General features: G+C 44.7%; 1 protein-coding gene across 2 annotated transcripts; it reads left to right on the top strand.

Moving 5' to 3' along the window:
* The first annotated feature begins 267 nt into the window (after positions 1 to 267).
* On the top strand, positions 268 to 14,414 carry ENC1 (ectodermal-neural cortex 1). 2 transcript variants are annotated; one of them, XM_061369536.1, is made up of 3 exons: positions 268 to 513; positions 5,238 to 7,052; positions 11,251 to 14,414. In XM_061369536.1, the coding sequence occupies exon 2, from the start codon at positions 5,250 to 5,252 to the stop codon at positions 7,017 to 7,019; it is 1,770 nt and encodes a 589-aa protein (XP_061225520.1). In that variant the 5' UTR covers positions 268 to 513; positions 5,238 to 5,249; the 3' UTR covers positions 7,020 to 7,052; positions 11,251 to 14,414. The 2 variants fall into 2 exon arrangements, with proteins under 2 accessions (XP_061225520.1, XP_061225521.1); XM_061369537.1 differs by lacking the exon at positions 268 to 513 and adding an exon at positions 711 to 813.
* Positions 14,415 to 19,116: the final 4,702 nt, after the last annotated feature.

Raw genomic sequence — 19,116 nt, 5'->3', positions numbered from 1 at the left:
GGGCTGGCCCGACTACCCCCGCTGCGCCCCGTGCGGTGCGGGACAGCCGCTGCCGTGCTGCGCTGCAGCCCCCGGCGGGGCGGCGCGGGGGCACCTTTGCACCTTCCCAGCCACCGGCCGGGACAGCAAGTCCTGCGCGAGTGCCGGCCTCATCCTCCCGTCCCTCCCCTGCCTGTCACTCACCCGCTTTGCATAAACGCTCCCCCCGCCCCCCAGCACATATACCCCTTCTCCGCGCCGCCGCGGGGCCAGAGCTGCGGCCGGCGGTGCCAGCAGCAGCTGCCGGATACCGGCCGGGTTTGCGTCCCTCTTTCCTACCTCCCGCCCTTCTTCCGCGGCCCGCCTCCCGTCAGCAGCACCACCTCCGCCCCGCGCTGCGCGGCTCCTGACAGAGCAGCCTGCCCGGCCGCCTCTCTGCACACCGCCGAGCAGGCAGCCGCGCTCCCCTCCATGCGCGGTGCTGCGCTCCCGCGGAAGCACAGGGACTTTCGCGCTTGCCCAGAAGCCGCTGCTGTAAGTCTGTGCCAGCGACCTGCTGGGCGCCGGACGAGGTGGGGATACGGGTGGGCAGTGCGGATCCGCGGAGCGCCGTGTCCAGGCCAGGGCAGGCGTGCGGAACAGAGCTGCCGCATGCTTTAGGCGGGCACCGCGTGGGTCGGCGCTGCTGCAGGGCGGTGAAGTGCCGGCGGCGGGAGCCGGGCTGCCCTGCTGGTCCCAGGCACAGCCGGAGGCCAGCGCTCCTCTGCTCTGCCCGCAGCGCCGAGCACCGTCGCCCTGGAATTCTGCAGGCAGCGGGCACTGGGTGGCGGGCGGGTAGACGTCCGCGGTAGCTGTGGTGTCCGGTGTGCGGCTGTGCTCGGAAGCTGCCGGCTTCTATTAGGAAGTGTGCTGGCTTTCCCGGGAGGCTGCAGCTCCCTCCTCGGGGCCCCGGGAGGTCCGGAGCATCCCTCGGCGGCCGGAGACAAGGCAGGGGAAAGTGCGAACGCCTCGCTGCTCCCGGAGCCGGCTGCTGGTCGCCCCGTGCTGGCACAGAAATTTCGCACGTGGTTATTGCTCTATAAAGGAACTCGAATGCATTTTGACTTCTCGTACTATTTATTTATCAGGTTGGGAAGAAACCCAGCAAGTTGCTTTTCAGAGGTGGAGTTGTTCAGGCGTTGTGGAGAACTGGGGGGAATTTAGACTTGGGTTTCTTTGTCTGCGTGTGGTGAGCAGTAGTGCGTTTCTAGCAGGGGCAGCATGTTCTGCTTTCCGTAGCGCTGCAGGACCTAGGAAGCCACCGAGTTTGTGCTAGAGGACTTTAGGTAGGGTCAGGATTTGGCTTTGCAAAACCGATAGTATCGGTGCACATTTAGCAATTGAAAGTGGTGTTAGTTAAATCGACGGGACGTTTAGCAGATTTCCTCCCCTTCAGCAGTTTTCACTGATTCTAAACAAAAACGCAGCCACCACCACCATGTAATTACAGAGTCGTATTAAAATGAGCCTACATCAGGTGTCAGTAATTTAGAAATACTTATTTTTTCATTTGATTTAAGCTGAGACCCGCATGCTGCAGAGCTGTTAAGAAGTAGGGCAGAGAGTGTTATTTAGTCTTAGTGTTTACTACTTGACTGCTGTGACAAGTAGCCTGTTGAAGTGTAATTATAAATCAAAGTCTTGGTTCAACCTCCATTCCTAGATAAAATCTATATCGGTAATTTTCTGACCACTTCTTGCCTTTTACATGAAAATACTGCTATTTCTAAGGAAAAAATGCCTGAAGGGAATTGACTCATTATTCAAGATGAACATTTGTTCACTGACTGTAAATTGCTCCACTGAAGTATTGGAGGCTTGCATAATTTCCAACACCAAATAGAGAAATCAGAGATGTCATTTATACATTCTAATATTCTTGCAAGATTCTGGGTTGAGCTAATTGCCAGAAACTGCAAGAGGACATGTTTACAGAAACACTGACTGTTAGTGAATTATGATAATTGCTTCTAAGGGTGTTTGTTTGACTAGTCCATGTGTGAACTCATTTCAGCAACCACAGTGGAGGAAAAAGATGTATAGATATGTATCTTTGTTCAGTTTGGGGAAATATGTTAGCTTATCTTAAATGTGCACTGGCATACTTCGAATTCTTCTCAGTAGATGACATTGTGATGATAAAGCAACGTTACTGAACAGTTAAGGACCAGCATATACGAAGTCTGCAAGTGCTTAGTGAGGAAGGGTGTTGCTCTGTGAAAGACCAAATCTTTTATTTTAGTATGTTGAAAAGCTGAGCGCCCTATTCAGTAGCTGTTTCACAGAGACTCTTATAGGGCTTTTTTGTTGGTTTTATTTATTTATTTTTTACAGTGGTGGTTGTTACTATGGTTGTGGGTGGGATTGGGTAACACGCAGTGATCTGTTCCTCCCCTCTGCATGTAGTCGGTGGCTCACTATCCTCCAATGTATGTGTAACTGTAGGGTGGGTTTCTTTTATGTTTGCTTCAATTTTATTGTGGCTTTGGTCTCATTCTGAATGACGCTGAGCCAGTGGAACTTGCAGGAATACAGAGCCCACTGAAAGATCTGAATGCCTGCACTGACAGCCTCTGATGTGAACTTTACCTGCTCTATTTCTGAACCCAGTGTGCATGATAAAAGAAGATTTTCAGTGTCCTCTGAATCCCCCCAGTATGTGGGGAGAAAGGAGAGGAACTGTATTTTCATACAGATTCTGTCATGCGTAGACTGTCGTGTCTCCTCATTCATTTACTCTGGGTGGAGCAGGGGGGTAGTGGGCATCTTCAGATCCTGGTGACTCTGTTGTCTCTGATCAGTGGGTGTTTAGCTCCTGTCCTGCTCCCTGGCAAGGAAACCTTGCAAGGGTAGGTTCTCAGGGTGAGAGAAGCCAGTCTGTAGAGAGCCACGTAATGCTTTGCACTGATCATAATGGCATTTAAAATGGTAAAGTGACTGGAAAAGTTTGCTTTGTAAGTAAAGGGCTTCTCTTCCCATCTGTGTCTCTGAACTGTTTGCGTACCAGTTTTCAATCCATGACCCTTCCCGCAATCCTTCAGTGACAGCAGGTTTCAAAATGTATATGGTCAGTATAATCTTTTTGGCTATAAATTAAATGCGCAATTTTAGTCTGAGATTAGTGTTCAGGATCCTTGAATACCATCTGAATCTTTATTTGCCAGACAATACAATTGCATTAAAGGTAATTTATTTTTCCTTGTAAAAGGATTTGTGTTGTGAAGACATGCCAGCCTCCTTAAGTTATTCTGTGCTTAGTGCATTTAATAGGTTGGCCTGGGGAGCACTGGTAAGATACCATTCCAAACTTTCGCATGGTAGAGTGAGTTAGATACTCTAGCTGTGGCTCTGATGGGGAAGTATTTCCTCTCTGTTTTGGAGGATTTTGGTTTCAGTACTGTATATTGAGCTGTGGTGTTTGTTCTTTTGAATCCCTGTTAATGATCTGAGAAGTCATGTTTCAGGTTAAAGTAAATGGGCTATGGTAGTTTTACAGTAGGGTGTCTCTTTTTTCCTTAACTGATATTGGTTTGAGGGGCTATTTTGCTGTGACTGAAGGGAAGGGTATATAACAAGCTTGCTGTTGGATGTGACATATCAATTGTTCTGTTCATTAGAATACTGAGCAAGAAGGATGGTGCTGGCTATGCTGCAATTAATCTGCATGTATTGCATATTCCATATACAGAGATGGCCCATTCTGAAATGGATTCTGCTGCACAAATTAATCCTATATGGTTTTGATTTTGTTGAGGTTCTGGTCATATGAATCTGGAAAAATACATTATGTATTTATTAAAAAAACCTTTTTCTGAGGTTTTTAAAGCTCTTATGTCATCTGGAGGCATGAAATGTGGGAATACTGTTGTGCAGTTTTGCACTTATTAAACATGCTCGGGAGTATGAAAATGTTGGAGTCTGTGAGAGAGGGAAGTATATCCACATTAAAAACATCCACAAGTGGCCCCAGGTCATGCTCTGACTTTGAGCCTTGGGTGCTTCCCAGGTAGGCTTTGCCCTGTTCCTCATTTAGAGTGCATTAAAAGGGACTCTGGGCATGTGAATATCATAGTCATTAGGGAATTTAGGTTCTCTACTTTTTCTTAAGGTTCCTTTGCAGTTTGGAGAGAGAGAAGTTGAAATTATTACAGTAGTGGTCACAGCCACAACTTGCACTGGGCTCTGTATGCTTCATCTCTTATTATCTTCACTGTGACGTTTTGGCCATTAGCTTTATATGGCTGCCAATATTCTTCCCTTTCCCTCTACGTCATACTGTATTGGGTTGACCCTTAATTAAGTCCGGAAACTTGCTGCTGTAATCATACATAGACCTGTGTATCATGGCAGGTAACAGTAACATTCACCTACAAGCAGGGACTGAACGGCAATTGTGTTTGTTAGGAATAGGGTAGGATAGGATATGTCTTCTGGTTTATGCCTCTTTCAAACCTCAAAATGAACCAATGGCTTGTGCTCTGAGTACCTGGCTCAAGGTAGCTTCAGAGGCGATGCCTTGGCAACTTCAGTTGATGGTTAAAACACATTTTTCTTCTGACTCTGCCCATGTATGTGCTGTATCACTATAGCAGGCGGCTGCTGGCAGAGTTCAAAATGTAATCTCTAAAATTCACCCATCATATTTTTCTTGCCTGTTTCACAAGTGTAAATTTATGGTTGTTGCTAGGTTTTTATTTGAAAGTTGCCTTTTTTTCTTTGTATGCTGTTGCATACGGAATCATTACACCAAAGGAAAGCTTCCTAATGGGATTAGTAGGTTTTTGTTCTCAGTGCAGCTTTTGACATTCCTTAGGTATTCTGTCTGGTAGCTCTTCCTGCTATGATTCAGTACAGGAGAATGTTTCAAGCATGTGCATGTGTATGTATGTAATGAATCAGCTGGTCTAGGCTGGGGAAGGGTGAGAAAATCAGTCCTGGTTCCTTTCCTTTCACCTCCAACTTACTTGCTTACTGTATGAAAGTTGGAGATCAGGTTTCCCAAGATAAACCTGCTCTTGGGCAACAAGTTTAGAGTATGTCATTTATGAAACTCATCTTACAAAAAAGTAAACACATGCCAAATGTAGATGTAATTCTCTGTCCACTCATCTAGAAATTAAGGGTTTTTTTTCTATCTTATAGTGCATAATAGTTACACTTTTTTTTTGTATGTAATAAATTTAACTGGCTCATTAATCTTATTAATTCTTTGTTTATAGGTGTGAAAGAAAATGTCAGTCAGCATGCATGAAAATCGCAAATCTAGGGCCAGTACTGGCTCCATAAACATATACTTGTTCCACAAGTCGTCCTACGCTGATAGTGTCCTCACTCACCTGAACCTTCTGCGTCAGCAACGTCTCTTTACAGATGTACTTCTCCACGCTGGAAACAGGTCATTCCCCTGCCACAGAGCCGTCCTGGCCGCTTGTAGCCGCTATTTCGAAGCAATGTTCAGTGGAGGACTGAAAGAGAGCCAGGACAGTGAAGTCAACTTTCATAATTCAATTCACCCAGAAGTCTTGGAGCTTCTTCTGGATTATGCATATTCCTCCAGGGTTATCATCAATGAGGAGAACGCAGAATCGCTGCTGGAGGCCGGTGACATGTTGGAGTTTCAGGACATTCGGGATGCTTGTGCAGAATTTCTGGAGAAAAACCTTCATCCCACCAACTGTCTTGGCATGCTGCTGCTGTCAGATGCTCACCAGTGCACCAAGCTGTATGAGCTCTCTTGGAGGATGTGCCTTAGCAACTTCCAGAGTATCAGTAAAAGTGAAGACTTCCTCCAGCTGCCAAAAGACATGGTAGTGCAGCTCCTTTCCAGTGAAGAATTAGAAACCGAAGATGAAAGGCTGGTATATGAATCAGCTATCAACTGGGTCAACTATGACCTGAGTAAGCGCCACTCTTACCTGCCAGAGTTATTGCAGACGGTGAGATTGGCCCTCTTGCCTGCCATATACCTTATGGAGAATGTGGCCATGGAAGAACTCATCACCAAGCAAAGGAAAAGCAAAGAGATTGTAGAAGAATCGATAAGATGCAAGTTAAAAATCCTGCAGAATGATGGAGTGGTTACTAGCTTGTGTGCCAGACCCCGGAAAACCGGCCATTCGCTTTTTCTTCTGGGTGGCCAAACCTTTATGTGTGACAAGCTGTACCTGGTGGACCAAAAGGCAAAGGAGATCATTCCAAAGGCTGACATTCCAAGTCCTCGGAAAGAGTTCAGCGCTTGTGCCATAGGCTGCAAAGTGTATATCACTGGGGGACGAGGGTCAGAAAATGGAGTCTCCAAAGACGTGTGGGTGTATGACACCCTTCACGAGGAGTGGTCAAAGGCTGCTCCCATGCTGGTAGCTAGGTTCGGGCATGGGTCTGCCGAACTCAAGCACTGTCTGTATGTAGTAGGAGGACACACCGCAGCAACTGGTTGCCTTCCAGCTTCCCCTTCAGTATCCTTGAAGCAAGTAGAACAATACGACCCCGTGACCAACAAATGGACCATGGTTGCCCCACTGCGTGAGGGAGTGAGCAACGCAGCTGTAGTCAGCGCGAAGCTCAAGCTGTTTGCTTTCGGGGGTACCAGCGTTAGCCACGACAAGCTGCCCAAAGTTCAGTGCTACGATCAGTGTGAAAACAGATGGACAGTACCAGCCACCTGCCCCCAGCCCTGGCGCTACACGGCTGCAGCTGTTCTGGGAAACCAGATTTTTATTATGGGTGGAGACACTGAATTCTCTGCATGCTCCGCTTACAAATTCAACAGTGAGGCGTACCAGTGGACGAAGGTGGGAGATGTGACAGCCAAGCGAATGAGCTGCCACGCAGTGGCGTCTGGAAACAAGTTGTATGTGGTTGGAGGCTACTTTGGCATTCAGAGGTGCAAGACGCTGGACTGCTACGATCCCACGTTAGATGTGTGGAACAGCATAACAACTGTGCCCTATTCGTTGATTCCCACGGCATTCGTCAGCACATGGAAGCACCTCCCCTCATAATTGTGTGTGTGTGTTGCAATTACAAATTATCAGGTAAGAAATAGCACCTTTGAATTCCACTGTAATAATGCTTTTCACAAAGATTTTCAGCAGCAGCTCTGAGGAGGGTGAGTATATTCAAGCCAGTTTTGCAGCTGGAACAATTGAAACACACACATTCATGGGCTGTTTTAGGGCAGGCACCATGTCTGAAAAAGCCAGATGCTGGAAGCAGTTTGCCACATACCTTGCACCCACTTCTTTTTATGTGGCCTTTTCCTGAATGATTTGGATATAAAGGACTGAGCAAAAATGACATTTTCAGCTTGTGGGGAAATTCAGGTAATCTTTTGGAAAATGAGTCCTGCTCTGCTTTTAAATACTAAATACATGCTAAACAAGTTTCTACACCATCTTCCTGGTGACAGAGGCTAGGTCACACTATATATCCAGTAACAGCAGCCAAAAAAGATACTATAAATTCTGATCTGAAGCTTGATAGCAAATTCACTTGAATTTCCAGGCAGGCAGCATGCTTTCTCCATGCAGACAGCCTTTGGGGAAACTTGCTGTTTTAGGAAAGGTGTTTTACAGGCACTTCAGGCCTAATTTTCCATCTCACCTAGACAGCATGGTTACACCTGCGTGAACTAAGCCTACATTTTGTTCATTGATACACTTTGAAATACATATATTTTTGAAATAGTTACGGTCATACATGTTGGACTACATACAGTGTCAGGAAGACATATAATTAATAATGCTGGCTGAAATAATTACCCATCTATGGCACACACTGTTCCACAACAATTTAATTATACATAATGGGCGAAGCTCTTACCAGGTGCAGCTTCAGCATTGTATCTTCTCACAAGCAAGTCTGAATTTGGTCTTGCTTGTTTGGTTGTTCTGAATATCTGATTTTTAGGAGGAGGGGAAAAGAGGTTCATAAAAAAAACCCACTGAAAAATCGGTACCTACAAGTATTGCCAATATTTTTCAATCTGTTTTTTATAACTGCTCACTGTAACTTCAACTATGACTAATTTTTCCTTATTTGTATCTTTTCTAGAGTTACATCACTTAAAATAAATTACTGACATTTTCCAGAACTATTAATCTATGTATTTTGCAACAAATCTGGCAGACTCCTGTTAGATTTGTTTAGCTCTTTTCCCCCACACCCTCTTTGAAACTTCAGTACAGAATCGCAGTTATCACCAGCCAACTAACCAAACACAGGGGCATGCTTAATCCTAAATAATCCATGCTCTGTGATTGGTAATTTCTTTTTGGATTTGAACAGTATATAGTGTTACCATGAAAGGCGGGCAGTGTAGAAGAAACAGGGCAAATAAATACAGTGGTAGTAATTAGACAAGCTCTGAATTTGCGCTTAAATTACCTGGAACTCCATACTGATGCATGTTCTCCAGAAAATAGGAAGAACAGTTTGTGTGTAAGGACTTCCCTAGCTTATTCTGTTTAGGTCTTTTGCAGCTGGAGACATTTACCTTACTCTTGCAGTAAAGACAAAACTTTGAAGCAGTGAGATAGAATCATAGAATAGTTACGGTTGGAAAGGACCTTAAGATCATCAAGTTCCACTGCCCGTGCCCTGCGCAGGGACACCTCGCTGAAAACCATATCACCCAAGGCTTTTTCCAACCTGACCCTGAACACTGCCAGGGATGGAGCATTCACAACCTCCCTGGGCAACCTGTTCCAGTGCCTCACCACCCTAACAGGAAAGAATTTCCTCCTTATATCCAATCTAAACTTCCCCTGTTTAAGTTTTAACCCATTACCCCTTGTCCTATCACTACAGTCCCTAATGAAGAGTCCCTCCCCAGCATCCCTGTAGGCCCCCTTCAGATACTGGAAGGCTGCTATGAGGTCTCCACGCAGCCTTCTCTTCTCCAGGCTGAACAGCCCCAACTTTCTCAGCCTGTCTCATATGGGAGGTGCTCCAGTCCCCTGATCATCCTCGTGGCCTCCTCTGGACTTGTTCCAGCAGTTCCATGTCCTTTTTATGTTGAGGACACCAGAACTGCACACAATACTGCAGGTGATATAAGTATATACCTAGGAATGTAGGGTAGTCATGAAATTCCTTTCTCTATGGTACATGAGGATTCATCTTGCAATCATCTTTCAGCAGACTGGAAGCTCTGATTGAGTAAAGAATACGAGGTTGGGCCTGTGCAAAGGAGCAGGTGAGCACAGAAATGTGGTGTGAAGCTGGGTTGTGTGGTGCTGCTCCTGACTCAGGTGGCTGTTTGTCTTGAGGGCACTGCCCTCTCACCTCTCCTCACTTTGTTTTTTCCAGACTTATCCTTGGGAAAGAAGGGCAAACCCTTGAGCCTTACCAGGTCCTGGGAGTAATCACATCCCCAATAGCCAGCACATGAAAGCCCCCATGTGTGTGTGGTGGCTTCTTCCCTAGCAGGGAACAACATCTTGACGATTTCAGTTAATTTCTGGTGTTACTGACTTTCAGCAGTTCCCAGCATTATCAGAGCAGCAGTATTGAATGCCCAGGATCACGTCTGTGCCAAGAAAAATATTGACTTACTCTTCTGAGACTGACTTAATTGTTCTGAGGTTTACAGTGCATGAGAGGGAGTGTTCCATTTTGAAGAAAATATAACGGTGCAAAGAAACCTTTCCTTGCTTTGCAGTGTTTTGTTAAAAGCCATTATTTTAGCTTGCCTAGTGCACAAGGTAACTGGCTGAACACAGCCCTAAACTGAAGTCTCTCCAATCCTGTGTGCTCATCCAATAAGTTTGGGTTTGGTTTTCTTTTTTCCCTACTGACTCCTGCTGCTCTGTCAGTGGGTGGGAGAGACAAAAAGGAAATTACTTCTGATTACCCTCTGTTTTCGTGGCGCTGTGTGGCCCCAGTCTGACAGCTTTTAGGAAGACTTCAGTCTGCTTTGGCTTGTTCCTCAAACTTGGGGCTTTTGAGTAGGTTGGGGATTTCCCCCCCACCTACTTTGGAATTGTTTATGTTTTTTCTTTTTTAAGTTCATTCCATGACAGGGAACATTGTTTTGGCTTCAGTGTTGGTAGTCTGTTTCAGTGGGAAGAACAGCATGCTATGCTGAAAAATGTCTAGAAAAGACTAATCAACACTAAGTGCAGAGACCTTTTTCTCAGACATAATGGAAATAGTGTGTTTCAAGCCCACAGTTGCAAAGAGGCTTGATGCTCTGCACTATTATGTAGGCTGTGGTGTTTCTCTGGGTGCTCCCTGTTGTTCTTAGACATCACAGCTTGAGAGATGTAGTATGTTCAAATGAACTGTGAGTTCGCTGGAGCTCTTTTGTGTTGCAGTGATGTAGGATTTGCCTCCTAAAATTCTGGCAGTGCTGTCAGAAATGACTTATGAGCTGATGATGGTTTGGAAGCTGGCATTTTAATACAGCTTCATGGTGAAAAAGCAGAGCACAATCTTAGCATCCAAAGGCTGAATTTCTCATTGAATAATCAATTTTTATAAAGGACTCTAGGATGGAATTACTGATGCATGGTACGTTGCTGTGTGAAAAGAAATGAGGCAGACTTCTGCTCTAATGAATAGTAGATATGTTTTAAGTAAGGGGATTATATGACCCTTTCTATATTGTGAATAAATGCAATTCAGAATTCTTCACAGTGAATGGAAGCATTGGGGTGAGACACCTTCACCTCCCCTTCTGCTTAGCTCCAGCCAGGTTTGCTTTGGCCCAGGGATGGAAAAGGCGCCTTGCACTAAGTGTTCATGTAGGTTTTTATGGAAGAGAAGTTGTGCAAGGTTATGTTTGCTTAAATCCACAAACCTTTAAGATATTTGGGGAACATAGGAATGTTGAAGTATGCAGGACGCGGCGCACATCACATCACAGAACTGTATTGGGCCAGCTTGATTTAGGTTTCAAATGACTGAATTTATAGCAAAAAAATTAAAGTGCTTCTGGGTTAGTAGGGTGGTTTGCAGAATAAGGCTAGTTGAATAATAAAAGCAGAATCTGACTCTAAATAATTATGCTCTTTGCTGGCTTATTTATCAGAAGTTGGCTATTGCACAGGAAAACTTGAGAGGGGGGGGTGGTTGGGGAGGGAGGCGGGTAAGCCCATCAACTGGATTGTATCCTAAGCCTAGCTTTTAGATTGTCTTTGACATCTAACACAAACCTTATGGTACATTGTCTCAGCAGACCCTTTAAAGTATTCTGTCTTCTCTCTCCCCCTCCTCTTCCCATGCTTTTAGTTTACTCCTCTATTTGGAGAAGAGAATTGGAACCTCAGATCTGGAGAAATGGTTTTAATGAAGAAAGATCGTTCAGCGTCTCTTGCGTTTGAAGAAAATCATCTGCACCTTGTAAATTATCTAATCTACACATGAAGGAATGGGAGAAAAAAACTGTCTTCAGTGCTTCAGCACATAGCTTAAATATGAATGGACAAACCTATGATCAGGTCCTTGTGCTAATAATTGTGGATTAATGCCAATATTAATCAGTCCTTCAAAGGAGAAAAAGAAGAGGCAAACTTCTCTGAGCTGTGCAGCACACAGCACTTGATTTTCATGGACTCCACTGTTTGTGTGTGAAATTTGAAATGGTTGTCACCTCTCTTTGTGGTGATGTGAAGTGCCAGCCCCAGTCACGGGGGGAAACAGGCCAGGTCTGAAACAGCGAGATGCTGCTGTGAATGAAGATACAGTGGTATTGCTGCTGAACTCTGCTAATCAGAGCATGCTTATCTGTGGGCAGCGCCTACAGCATCTCTTAGATCCTGCACTGCATTGTCCTGTGTGCAGTGAGTGAACTTCTGCTTGATAAGGAGCAGCCCAGTGGTGAAATGTTCTTGCAAGAATGGGGAAAAAAAACTGCATCCCCCAAATGCTCCTTGTTCCTTTTCCTCCCTGTATTTATAAGTAGTTCAAACTGTCCCATTCCTGTTATGTTACTTGTTGTAGATATAGTTATTTATTGTTCAGTGCTTGCATGCTGAAACAATGCCTGCAATTGTCTTCATGTTGCAAGGGCTTGTGTGAATTGTTGTATGTTTTGCACATTTTGTGATCGCTGACTTGCTCTGCTGCACAAAGAAAGAAGACTATTGGGTAACAGTTGGAGGTGGGAGGGAGGGGTGGCTTCCCAGTCAGAAATGGAAGGATTACAAGGCAGGATCTTAAATTACACATGTACTAGAGGAAGAAGCCATGGAGGTCACTTTCTCAGGCCACCAGCTCCCCAGGTTGCATGTGGTGTGACTTGTAGATGGTGTCCTTGCTACATTTCATTTGTTGGTCATGCCTTTCAATTTCTAATCTGGAAATAGCCAAAATCTCTTGCAGCTCTCTCTTTGTGCAGCTTCTTGATTGCAACACAGATACTGTGGAAGAGCTTCTGGATACCAAGCCCATATGAAGTCATTGTCCAAAGTTATTTATTTATTTATTGAGTTGGAGAAGGTGTACCTACAATATAGCCAGATTGACCTGAGTGGAATATGGTGATTCAACAATAAAAACAAAAAAACCTCAAGCTAGGTTATTGATGAAGTCTTAAAAAAAAAGAAAAAAAAGAAAACAAGAGAGCAGCAATTTTGCACTGACTGGCTTGCCTCGTGCATCTGGATTTCAGATGATCATCTGAGCAACCAGGTGTGAAAGACCCAAGTGCTCAAGCAAAATTCTTATGGGGATAGAAAATGAATGTTAAACCTCTTTATCTTAAAAATAGCCCTCAAATTCTGCTGCCTTTATTTTCCTTAGTCAGGTGTGTCTTTAAACACTTGGTTGCTCAAAAGCATCAGCTACAATTGTGAGAAACCAAACTTTGATTTTTAAATAAATATCTTACCAGTCTCATCTTGAGACAGAGATGAAGCTACTCTTTTTATTCTGGATTTAAGAAGCTTATGTTTCACAGGTGCTTTCTTTGCCTGATCCTGTCATGAAGCTTGTATTGTGTTGTGTTTTTTTCCTAAGTGTTCCTGGAGCCCAACTTAACTGGCACATTCAGTTCCATGGTTGGTGTGTACTGCAGTGTAAGTAAACAGCTGCATGCATGCATGCAAAACAAAAATAGTCACATTGGTGATGCTTTCCTTTGTGTAACAGTGATGTAACTGTATTTGTGAAAGCTTTGTCATCTGAAAGTGTTTACACTGGTTACTGGAAGTTTCTTTGTGCTGCCTTACATTTGACTTGCTGTTTGGAGTAGACTGTTACATTTCAGAAATAGGTTATTTGGAATTCTGTGAATACTGAAAGAACAGTTGATTAATTAGCAAAGGCATTAGCAGTTTTTTTAAGGGTGAGGCCCACCTAGATGTGAACAGTTACAGTTCCTCTGGTTAAACTGATTTCTTGAAATGGTAGATTAAAGAAGTGTTTAAACCCACAGCCTTTTTTCTTCCACCTTCCCCTGTGCCTCCTCCCCCACCCCAGTGTTGTTTCTTTACTCTTAGATGGCTTTTAAGCAATAGGAAAACATCTTAAATAGGGTAGGTCTCCTTTCTGTATCCCTACACTTGCACAGGTTGCCCCATTGAAGCAAACAGCCTTGAGCTGGTGTTGCCTTTCTTCTTGCGGATCACTCTTGGGAGTGCAAGGGAGCCATAAAATCAGACTTCCTGTGCTTTTCACGTCCTCTCCCCAGGTGCTAGTGCCTTCACGAGGTACAAGGAAGCAAAGAACTGGGTGCCCAGGGGCCCCCTTATTCAAACAAGGGCAGATAGGCTTGTGACATGTTTTTTTTCTAGAGTCCAGACATGAAGCTGCCCTGCATCGAACCACTTAGCTTATGAAATCTGTTTTGTAGCGCCGTGCAACTTCCGAAGCGGGATGGATTTTCTGCAGCTGTTTCCAACGTTGTGGTCTGCTTTCAAGTTCTTGATTAATTCCTGTGTGTAGGCTGAAGGAAGCTGAAGTCAGGGTGGGCCTCTGGCTCTGCAGGGAATGCGCTAGGCTCTTGCTCTTTGTATTGATGTGAGAATCCTGGCTAGCTGTTTGACCATTCCAGTCTTGCAAAACAGCCCACACTTTGAAGCAAATGCAGTTCACAGTGGAGTGCACACAAAAACCCTGGCATAAGATGGGAAGGTTCCTCTTATTTTGTAGAGTCGTTGCTGTAGAAACATATAACAAAGGGCAGCCTTCCTCTTCTGGTATAATTGTGCAGCCCCTTTTCTCAAAGTCTGACACCTGTCTGAATAAGAGTGATTAGAGCAGAATAATGTTCCCTTTCCTCGCTATTGAAAATGTGGTTCATGTGCTAAAAGAAAACTGTGCAAGTGAAGAAGTAAACTTGTCTAGGTTGTGTCTTTTTGTTTGCTACTACATCTTCAGGTTTTGTAAAACTTGCTTTTTTTTTTTTTTTTCACAATGTGAAACTGAAGGTCAATAAATTATTAGAGATTTTCTCTCCATGGAACATTTATTTCAAGTGTTGTCTCTTCCCCCCTGCCTCCGCAGTCTGAAATGCTTTGAAACCCTTATAATATCCTTTTCATGTTCTCTTAATAAAAGCACATTGACAGCATGCAGTTTACTGCTTTGGTTTAAGCTTCTGCTTCAGTTGCACTTCCCTCCTCTTTGTTCTGTTCTGCTGCTGTTATTATGATCGCTATCTCCAAGTTCAGAGCCTCAAAACATTTAAGAACAGGAAATGCAAGTTTGTTGGTGCTTGCAGTATAGTTTAGTTAGTGCCCGATACGACTTGGAAGCGGAATTAGGCATCTCTAATCATTCCTAATTATTTTCAAGGCAAAAAATGCTGGCTGTGCCTGAAACATGCCAGTTGTTGTAGATAATGCACACGTATAGCCAAACTCTTTGATCTTTTAAGCTTGCTTGCATGTTCATTTGTATAGAGGGTGGTGGGGTTTGTGTTGGGGTTTGTTTGTTTTTTAATGCTATTGATTTTCTGTGTTGATTAACACTTCTGTGGCCGTAAGGTGTTGCTGATGACTGTTCAGGTCTAAAATAACATTGTGCAGAGGCATTCATGCACACACCCTGGAGGTTCAGTTGATCAGGTCTGCCAAGTACTGACCTGCTCTCCTGCCTAGAGAGGATTTTCTTAAGCATGCATCCACTGCTGCGGAGCAAAGGAACAGGGCCTTTCTTCTTTGCTTGGGCCGCTTCACTACCTACTGCCTTATCCCTTTGCCTATACATAGCTCTGAAGGAGGATGTAAAAGAGGAGGTATCCACAGGTCACAGCTAGTGCAGCAAGGATGCTGATCCATCAGTTGCCATCAGTAGCCTGTACAGCATAGCTTGTGTAACTGAGCACCTGGGTTCATGGTCCTGGAAATTAAACTGTAGTACTGGTTTAGCAGAGAGAGACAGGGAAGTACTGCTTGCTGCAATAATTAACTTTTCTAAAATCTTCTAATCTACTTCTGTTAAAATCCCTGGAGCTACCTCCTGGAAGTCACGGGTTTCTTTGAGTGTTTATTTGCCTAAAAGATTCAGGGCCACAGTACCAAGTGACTTTCAGGCCTCAGCATTGCTTGGATAACCTGTGTTTGAGGCATTTGCAGTCAGTCTTGGCTAGGGAGTGGGGCAGTTACCTCAGTGCTCCTTGCAAGCACTTTGCTGGACAGTAACTGGGTGGGGGGTTTAGTTTGGTTTGATTTTTGTTTGGATTTTACAAGGGCCTGGGATGCTTACAGCAGCACTGGGAATAACAGACTGCTGCAGAGTGAATCACTGGTGTCATTTTAGGATGTCAGGTTACTTATTGGAGAGCTTTTTTCTGGCCGTGGATTCAAGTTCCTTTGCTTGGCTCTGAATGTGGAAGACTTACACTGGAGGTCTGATATTTATGGTTAGAATTTAAAATGAACAATTACATTTAGATTTAAAGCAGCTGATGGCCTGTGAAATAGACACCTGCAAGGCATTGGCTCTGTTATGGTAAGTATGAATACTAAATGCCTTGAATGATTAGAAGGGAATCAGGTTATTAGCTTGGAGTATTGCTCCATCAAGCATAACTGGGTGATCAGCCTTGACCTTGGGAAGTCTCAAAGGCTCTGTCTATACAGGTGATATTGGACATGCCTGGGAGTAGTCTCTGGCACTGAGGTCAGCCACCAGGAAGCAGCCAGGAGCTCCACAAGCAGCCCCTTGTCTTGGTGAGGCAGGGTGGCTGCACAGGAGCTGCTTGGGGTGGCTGCTGCAGCAGGCTGGCTCCTGAGTCTTGCCTGGGAGCACTCCAGAGCAGTGCAAGTGGGACACAAACTTGCCGGGGCTATTCAAACCATTTAGTACAATTGACAATTGCCTTCCAGTGCCTGGGAATGTTCTTGAGCGTGGTTTAATACATTGCCGTCAACCAGCCAGGAACGTCCTTAGGTCCTGGATAACTGGGTGGAAGTTGTCAGACCTGGCATTGGTGACCTAAATGCTGTTGAAGTGGAGGAAGGAATGCTGTCTCTGAGGGACCTGCATCATGGTAAGTAGGAAAGATGGGTCCTGAAGAGGTGAAGACACACTGCCTGTTCAGAAGCCATGGTGCGATACTGTGGAAGTACAGAAAGAAATGGGCAGTAGTGCTCATGTGTAGGTGAAGAGTGTTTGGTGTGCCAGAGGGCAGGAGGTGACAGTGCCCCATGGGCTTTGCAGTGGCATAGAATCATAAAATCATAGAATAGTCAGGGTTGGAAAGGACTTTAAGATCATCAAGTTCCAAACCCCCTGCCATGGGCAGGGACACTTCACACTAAACCAGGCTTCGTCCAACCTGGCCTTGAACACCATCAGGGATGGAGCATTCACAGCTTCCCTGGGCAACCCATTCCAGTGACTCACCACCCTAAGAGGAAAGAATTTCTTCCTTATATCCAATATAACCTTCCCCTGTTTTAGTTTTAACCCATTACCCCTTGTCCTGTCACTACAGTCCCTCATGAAGAGCCCCTCCCCAGCATCCCTATAGCCCCCTTCAGATACTGGAAGGCTGCTGTGAGGTATCCACGCAGCCTTCTCTTCTCCAGGCTGAAGAGCCCCAATTTTCTCAGCCTGTCTTCATAAGGGGGGGCATTGTGGTGTCTTCTCTGGTTTCAAAAGACGAAAATGGAGTGGAGCTTTGTCACATGTGGAAGTGTCAATGTGGGAGCTCAAGTGTCCATGTGGGAGTGCAGACATGTGCCCATACCCCTGGCTGGCAAATACCAAATGAGCCAAAGTTAAGCCTCTCTTGATTTAAAGGAACATTAGTCCTCAGCTTGGCCGGCACATCTTCACTTTTGGCCCTCACACCTCTGTAAGACCTTAATAATTTACTCCCCTCTGCCATGTGAGAGGCTGTGATTTGAACTGGTAATCTGCTCTATCGTCTCTGTAGTGTATGCACATAAACCTTACAGGAACATAAATATCACAGGAAAACTGTTCATTCAAATCTTTACATTTATGTGTGGGTGTGGCATGCAGCCAAGTACAAACTCCCTCAGTGGTAGCATATGCATGTACACAACAGGACCATCTGTCCTCTATGTGTCTTTAATAGCGGTCTGTGAATTCAGAAGTGTCACTATTTGTTACAAACCGTACATTTAAATATCAGAATTACCCTTGAAAGTGAAAATGCACGTAAGGCATGACTGTGAATTGAAACGAGTGGCTAAATAAATTACAAGTCTTTTCACAATCATGGTTTAGGCTACGCTTCTGGCCCCACAATGCTCTGACAGGAAACTGAACTAGACAGTGTGTCCATTTTCTTGTGTGTGTGTGTGTCTAGTTACCCTAGAAACCATAATCTTCATCTCTGAAGCAATGGGCAGCTGTGAAGGAGGCAAAGCCACTGGAGTTTCTGCCAGGACCCTTTCTAATTGTACTCTTATGTTATCAGACATTTAGTAAATTACTTAATGCTTGTGTGTTAGATTAAGTTCATTAGATATTTTGTAATCACTGCAGAATTTGGTGGTCACAGCTCTGATTAAGAGGTAAGGTTTATGGTTGACCATGTTATTTAATTGTCACTACATATTCATATAGGCCAGGGTCACAAATATAAGCTAAAATTTACAGATCTGCAGCTATTCCCATGAGATTTCAGCACACTTTATCATACCTTATCACATTTCATCCCAGCAACAGCTTCACCGCGGAGCAAAAATGTTTAGTCTCAGCCTTTGGCTGGGATTTGTCTGTCACAGGATGCAACAGGAGTCTCAGCAGATCCCCCTCAGGTCTCCCAGCAGGTTCTCCTGGAGCCACCTCATGCACTGTGCCAGTCAACAGGATGTCAGGCTGCTTACCAAGACTGGCTGTGAAAACTTGTAATTGCATTTGTGTTGTTAATTGGCTTGAGAAGGGGTTAAACTATTTACAGAGATGCTGTCTCCCAGGACTAACAGAATGTGGAGGACTTGCCACAAGTGAACACAAATGAGCTGGGTTTTTATATGGCGATGAGGGACAATAGTTCTTTCAGGCAGAGAGTTACTCTTCAGCTAAAGAGTGTGGATAGGAAGAAGGCAGGTTTAGGGAGTTGCTGGTAGCAGAGTATTTACACAGACTTAAAATGTTAGCCTGCCCCTTGTCATCCCTCCCAGTACGGAAAGGTACAGAGCAAAAGAAGGATGCAGGTCGGACTTTTTATCTTGGAAGCAATGGGGCTTCTTTTCCATTCCAAAAATAGAAACATCTTGTTTTACAAATACTGGAAAAAGTATGTTAAAGCCTAGGTATCACTCTAGGGGAACTCAGGCAACTCAGACTTTCTTCTACGGTGAATGGCTGCCTGGAGTGTCCTGGCTTAGGGCTTGGCAAGTGGCTGGGTGAGAGGAGGTAAGTGGGTTGGTGGAGGTGCCCCTGGGTACACAGGATAGCACACAAGTTTTCATTTCCGTGTTGAGTTAGCCCTTACTTTCCTTCACTCTTGTGTGCACTTTCAACCCGATCCTGTGTCAGCTCCTGCTTGACCCATCATCCCAGCCTACAGTTAGATGGGGGAACAGTGAATCTTGCAGACATTAGAAGGGAGGGAGGTGAAAAGCTTTTGATGGCATTGGTTACACATATTGCAGTTGAACATGGTCCAGGAGCTATATCCTGTGGCCTGGTAATTCTGCAGAGGATCTGCCTTTGTCTCGCTCTACCTGA

Source organism: Neopsephotus bourkii, unplaced genomic scaffold, assembly GCF_033783945.1.
Source record: "Neopsephotus bourkii isolate Nb327-2 ecotype Australia unplaced genomic scaffold, CSIRO-AGI_Nbou_v1 NB_1507, whole genome shotgun sequence".
In the NCBI taxonomy this organism is placed as follows: Eukaryota; Metazoa; Chordata; class Aves; order Psittaciformes; family Psittacidae; genus Neopsephotus; species Neopsephotus bourkii.
This window is presented reverse-complemented; position numbering and strand designations above follow the sequence as displayed.